At 43.0% G+C, this 6,251-nt stretch overlaps 1 protein-coding gene across 1 annotated transcript; it reads right to left on the bottom strand.

Annotated features, from left to right (window-relative positions):
* Positions 1–109: 109 nt before the first annotated feature.
* oatx (organic anion transporter X) lies at positions 110–6,049 on the bottom strand. Its single transcript, XM_021591549.2, has 10 exons — positions 5,191–6,049; positions 4,818–4,921; positions 3,984–4,138; positions 3,324–3,492; positions 3,045–3,168; positions 2,715–2,830; positions 2,395–2,609; positions 2,149–2,257; positions 940–1,146; positions 110–863 (listed from the first exon to the last, which is right to left on the bottom strand). The coding sequence occupies exons 1-10, from the start codon at positions 5,608–5,610 to the stop codon at positions 746–748; spliced, it is 1,737 nt and encodes a 578-aa protein (XP_021447224.1). The 5' UTR covers positions 5,611–6,049; the 3' UTR covers positions 110–745.
* Between the last annotated feature and the right edge of the window lie 202 nt (positions 6,050–6,251).

Here is a 6,251-nt window from a genome sequence, read left to right as displayed (position 1 = left end):
TCAGTGCGCACGCAAACAGACACACACTAACAAATTGATTGAATATGGAATATTGTCCTTTGGGGACTACTGGCTTCTACCTTCTAAGAACTGCACAAAACAAAATGTTAAGGAAACAACTGCTGAACCACACAGACCTACTGTTTATTTTTGATTAAGCTACAATACCGCCCCTAGACAGCCAACACATTTCAAGCTCTAAATCTTGTTCTATAATGACCAATCAAAAATAGTTCCACAATGTTGCAAATGTCATAAAAACAATCACCATAAACTGCATGTTGAAGTCATAAATTGTCATGTAAAAGTGTCTAATTTATTATCTATCTACATTTTGAATAAAAAATGTAGGTAACAAAAAAACACAGTGAATATACAAGTGAAGGTTTCCAAGTGTTTTGGTTACAATTGAGACAAACTGTAAAATGATATGAGATAGGCAGCAGTTGTCAACAGGATCACTGTTGATCATTTCAACCTTGTGCCAAAGAAACCATACATCAATCAGACAAAGACAAATTGAACAATGATGTTTTAGCAAAGAAACACCAGTATCTCCTGCATACCACAATCAACTTTTCGGTTCTAATCTGTTTCCATTTTGGTTTCAATTAAATAATATTGATCTCTAAACAGTTGTATGCATCTGTCTTTAATTTGCTACCCAGCGTATACAGTTTGCTAGCGTTTGCTGACACAGTAAAATTATACCACCTCTTCTACATTATTCTGATCAGATTGTTTCTCACAGAGCATTGAGTCCCGTGATTTCCCCATCCCCCTCAACTGCTCCCTTCTTCATCTCCTGAAGAGCCACTGCCTCCTTTTTAGCCAGTTTCTCTGCACCCACATTCTTTTTAGCCCTGGAAAGCATTTTCATCACATTTCAAAACATGTCAGAGGTAAATGATATGCAGAGTCACAGTCTCACAACCTTACCATTTCTCCTCCACATCCTCGACTGTGTCAGGAAGAGGGATGTTGAGTGTTTCAGGGAGGAAGAAGGCGATGATGCCAGCCACCACAGCAGCACCTCCATAGATTATACTGGGCAGAGCGGGCAGCATCTCTTCCAGGATCAGCACAGCAGGCGCTGCCATGGAGCCCACCCTGGCCATGGTGGAGGTAAATCCCATTCCTGTCTGTCTGCAGGGGGAGGAGGAGGAGGTGGAGGAGAGGGGGAGGAGGAAGAGGAGGAGAGTGGGGGAGGAGGATGCGGAAGAGGAGGCGGAGAAGGAGGAGAAGTAGGGAAATTGCAAATTAAACAGAAATACATAATTTACTTAAGTTTTCACACTAATACATGTTAGAATCACATTTGGCAGCGATTACAGCTGTGAGTCTTTCTGGTAAGTCTCTAAGAGCTTTGCATACCTGGATTGTGCAACGTTTGCCCATTTTGTTATTTTTGAAATGATTTAAGCTCTGTCAAGTTGGTTGTTGATCATTGCTAGACAACCATTTTCAGGTCTTGCCATAGATTTTCAAGTCTATTTAAGTAAAAATTGTAACCCGACCACTCAGGAACATTCACTCTTCTTGGTAAGCAACTCCAGTGTAGATGTGGCCTTGTGTTTTAGGTTATTGTCCCGCTGAAAGGTGAATTAATCTCCTTGTGTCTAGTGGAAAGCAGACTGATCAATGTTTTCCTATAGGATTTTGCCTGTACTTTGGTGTTGCAAACAGAATGCATGTTTTGGAATATTTGTTATTCTGTTCAGGCTTCCTTCTTTTCACTCTGTCAATTAGGTTAGTATTGTGGAGTAACTACAATGTTGTTGATCCATCCTCAGTCTTCTCCTATCACAGCCATTAAACTCTGTAACTGTTTTAAAGTCACCATTGGCCTCATGGTGAAATCCCTGAGTGGTTTCCTTCCTCTCTGGCAACTGAGTTAGGAAGGACACCTGTATCTTTGTAGTGACTGGGTATATTAATACACCATCCAAAGTGTATTTAATAACTTCATCATGTTCAAAGGGATATTTCATGTCTGCCTTGAATATCCCTTAATGAAGTGGTACCTGATGACAGTGTTGTCTAATGAAGTGGTACCTGATGACGGTGTTGTCTAATGAAGTGGTACCCGATGACGGTGTTGTCTAATGAAGTGGTACCTGATGACGGTGTTGTCTAATGAAGTGGTACCTGATGACGGTGGGGTAAAGCTCTCCAGTAAACAGATAAATACAGGTGAAGGATGCAGAGGTGAAGGCCTTCCCCAGACAAGCCAGAGTAGTCCTAATAGACTGCATGTCTGTGTTGGGATCAAAGGGGTTGTCATTGCCAATCCTTGTCAATAACTGTTCTCAATTAGATTATCAAAGACAAGACCAATGGCATTTAATTAGACGCGAGCACAGTAGCCAACACAAAATTGTGTGACCATCTAACCTGTGGGGACGAAGATGTTGGTGAATATCATCAAGGCAGACATGAGGAGACATGTTCCCTGAGTGATCCTCCGACCCAGAAAGGTAAGACTCCCCAGAGCCACCAGCTTGGCGGGGAAGTCCACCAGCCCAAATATGATCTGGATCAGGTAGATGTTCACCCCAAACTTCTGCAGGTCCATTGCTAGGCCGTAGTAGGCAAAACTGGTAGAGAACCTGTAGGGTGAGAGGTCAATCGGATCACTGGAAGGTTTTGCAGATAAGAATAGGCACAAAGGTAACTAGAATGACAAATGAACCTTACCAAACAATGAACCTTACCAAACAACCATAAGACAGAGAGATATTCTTCTCATCACTGTGGTGCGTATCAAGTCGTATGCTGTGTGGGTGGTCTTACTCGACTGGACCTCTTTGTGCATGTGACATTCCAGAACCTGTAATTACACACATGCACATGCACAAACACGCACACACATGCACACACACATAGCCACATGCACACATGCACACATGCCCAAACAGACACACACACACACACAGACACACAAGCAGGTCATAATCCTTCTCTGATGTCCAAGATCACTTCACCCTTCCAGGAACCTCTCAATATGCCTGTATCCTTCGTTGTACCCCAGCCAGCTCTCTCACCTCCACGGTGATCTTCTCTACCATCTCAGGTTTGCCGTTGATCCTGGCCACACGGTGGATGTGTTTCAGGGCCTCGTCAGACCTGCGATTTAGCACTAGCCAGCGGGCAGACTCAGAGTACCACCTTAGGACCAGTTAGGAAAACACAAGAGACATTGTCTCTGGAAACCTTTCAAAGACTGCCATTCACCCATCAATCAAAAGGTAAGACATCCTGAATTGTTCATTCATGATATGGATAAATACCTGTATAGTGGTGCAGTGAAATGGTACGCTCACCAGCTATAGAGGAAGAAGAGGAAGAAGGGAGCGCAGACAGCCATCTGCAGCTTGCGCCAGTCCCTGAGGCTGTGGGCGATGCCCGCCAGGACCATCTGGCCGAAGGTGAAGAAGAAGGACGAGAGGGTGCCCACTAGAGTGCGGGACATGGTGGGAATCCACTCCACCTCTGTGGACAGAAGTCTGTTATGACTCTGTTGTCTTGCGACAGGCAGTGGGTGGAAATGGGAACTCTCCAATGTAAAATCATCTGATTCATCTGAACTGGATTTCCCCAGGGTTTTCATTCCCGAACCCACCTCTGGCAAAAGGTAATCAATTTCCCCCTTGAAAGACTTAAAAGGCAGTAACAATTTCCTTATGCTTAAAAGAGTAACAATGTCCTTATGCTGCAAGACCTGATAGTGTGCCAACTTTCACACATCACACAAAAAAAAGAGTAGAGCATCTAAGTAGCAGGTAGGCTAGCGGTTAAGAGCATTGGGACAGTAACCGAAAGGTCGCTGGTTTGAATGGTGAGAAATCTGCCAATGTGCCCTTGAGCAAGTCACTTAACCATAATTACTCCTGGAAGTCGCTCGGGATAAGAGCATCTGCTACATTACTCAAATGTAAGTCTCTAGATGTATGGGCTATAGGTGGGGTTGTAGGGAGACTCACTGAGAGAGACTGTGTTGAGGATCACCCCAGATACTGCCATGCCTGTCATGAAGCGGAAGATACAGTAGGTCATGAAGGAAGGTGAGAAGGCCGTACAGGTGCCCAGCGTGGCTAGCTGAAAATAGGACCAGATCAACAAGGCCTTTCGCCCAAATCTAGAGGGGAAAACAAATAGGGGAAACCACAGCAACACTTGCTCAAAAGTCACAAGAACATAATGCATTGTTGTTGTTGGTGGTAACTAAGCACCAAAAATACAAGCCCTACTAAATCATTGAGGAGGGAATGTTCCCTACTGTGAAGTAAATTACATGGACACACAGGTGTGCACAAATGCGCACGCACACACACACAGGGAAAACTTTGCTTCTGTGAAATTACTAAAAGTTCTAAGTGTGTAAAAATAAATAAGATAAAAGTCTGATATGTAGCAAATGTTAATCTTGTACTTTCAACCAGCTGGGCTCTATTCTGTCCAAGCACAAAGAAGATCAGGGTTCAAGCCAACATTTGTTTTTTCTGTTAAAGAGTCAATGATGTCCTAGCAATGGATACAGTAGGCTACATCTTAATTAGTAATGTCAGACATCTATTTACAGTACTGATTTAGCTCTAGGTTACCTATTCATAAAGTACACCTGTATCCATTTGTATCACATTGACCACAATCCTTCATCAGGTAAATGCAGTTCCTGTGTACAACCTCTACAACGATAACGTGATGTTCTATAGGACAATATGATGATTGAATTGTTGAATTCCTTTGCCGTGATGAAAATGTTGAACACAATGACGCTATAAGGTATTCCGTGTCTGTGACAGGACGCTGCTCACCTGTCTGACAGCCCTCCAAATATGACAGCCCCTGCCAGGACCCCACCCATATAAATAGTCTGGCTCATCTGTTTCATAGGACGGAGGGTACAGACCAAGTCCCACTGGAAAACAAGATCACAAACCTTTTCTTATAGGCAGGATTGTAATATCACATTCTTTGCCTTGGCATTCAGCAACGACATAAGGGCCACTGTTAGTGAATTATTAGACCTATTGAATGATACTAATAATAATATACACGTTTATTCATAAATCATGCATCATGATGTGTGTTGCGGGAGAAGCACATGTACTTCTATTATTTTATATTATTACACCTACTAATTTATAACCCAGTACGTAAAAAATGCACATGGACAGCTCCACTTACCTCTGAGACAACAGTGGACAGAAATTCTGATTTGTCATAGGTCCAGCCATCCAGACATATCTCTGTCTCAAGCTCTGAAAAGTTAGCCTGATGTCCAATGACGCTGACGTTGCTTTCAAGAAGATGCCACTGCGCCTCGACATACCTCGTACACTTGGACAATTTGGTCCCGCTGGCATCCATCGGGATAAAGGCGCGAAGGAGCTCTCTGTCATCCACTTCTGATTGAGATATGTTTTGACTACTGGCAATAGAAGTCCTATTGGGTATGGTACAGTGATGTCCAGGCATACCAGCTGTGAAATTATTCAACAGATTCTGGCTTGCCATCAGTAGACCAGGGATAGATAACAAGGTAACATGGATCCATTGGAAACGTCCGAACCCGCCAACGTCATTCAAGAGGTCCGCAAAACCCATATCGGTGAGTCTGAGAGGAACAGTAGGCAAGTGTTAGTAGTCTTTAAACTGCTGTAGCAAAGTCTAAGAACAAGGCTTGCAAAAGTTTTTAAAAAAAAAGTTATTCGAAGTTATTGGGAAATTATTGAGTGCCGTTATTGTCCTATAAGACAACTCCAAAGGGCCAAGTGGTTCTGATGTGGTGGCCACCGGCTCCAAATCCGCTGCTCAGCGCAGTAGTTAATTTTATACCTCTCTGAAGTTTCACCTGCTACTCCTGCACACGTTTTACAACACTACGGGAGCATCACGATTCTTAACTGAGGTGTTAATGGTTGTTAGACAGCAGATCGAGGTCAGTTGTATTCCTTGAGGGAACGTGACTGCATGAGATTCTGTGAATTTGCATGTGTCCCAAAAAGCCTATAGGTCTATAGAAACAGTGTGACATAGACGTGAATAATAACGGTGATGTTGAATAATATTATTATCCCCATATTGGAGTTCTAACCTAGATTCTCCTTCAAAACTAATGAATGCCACGTAATCGGGTTACACAAAAGCAAAGCAAAAAAGTAACAAAAAAAAACAAACACAAAAGCAAAGCCTTCACAGCAAGGGCTTGTAATGACATGCAAGGGATCAGAGAGAAACTCATTGAC

Source organism: Oncorhynchus mykiss, chromosome Y (genome assembly GCF_013265735.2).
Source record: "Oncorhynchus mykiss isolate Arlee chromosome Y, USDA_OmykA_1.1, whole genome shotgun sequence".
Classification (NCBI taxonomy): domain Eukaryota; kingdom Metazoa; phylum Chordata; class Actinopteri; order Salmoniformes; family Salmonidae; genus Oncorhynchus; species Oncorhynchus mykiss.
Note: the sequence above shows the minus strand (reverse complement) of the source record. Positions and strands in the feature narration are given on the sequence as shown.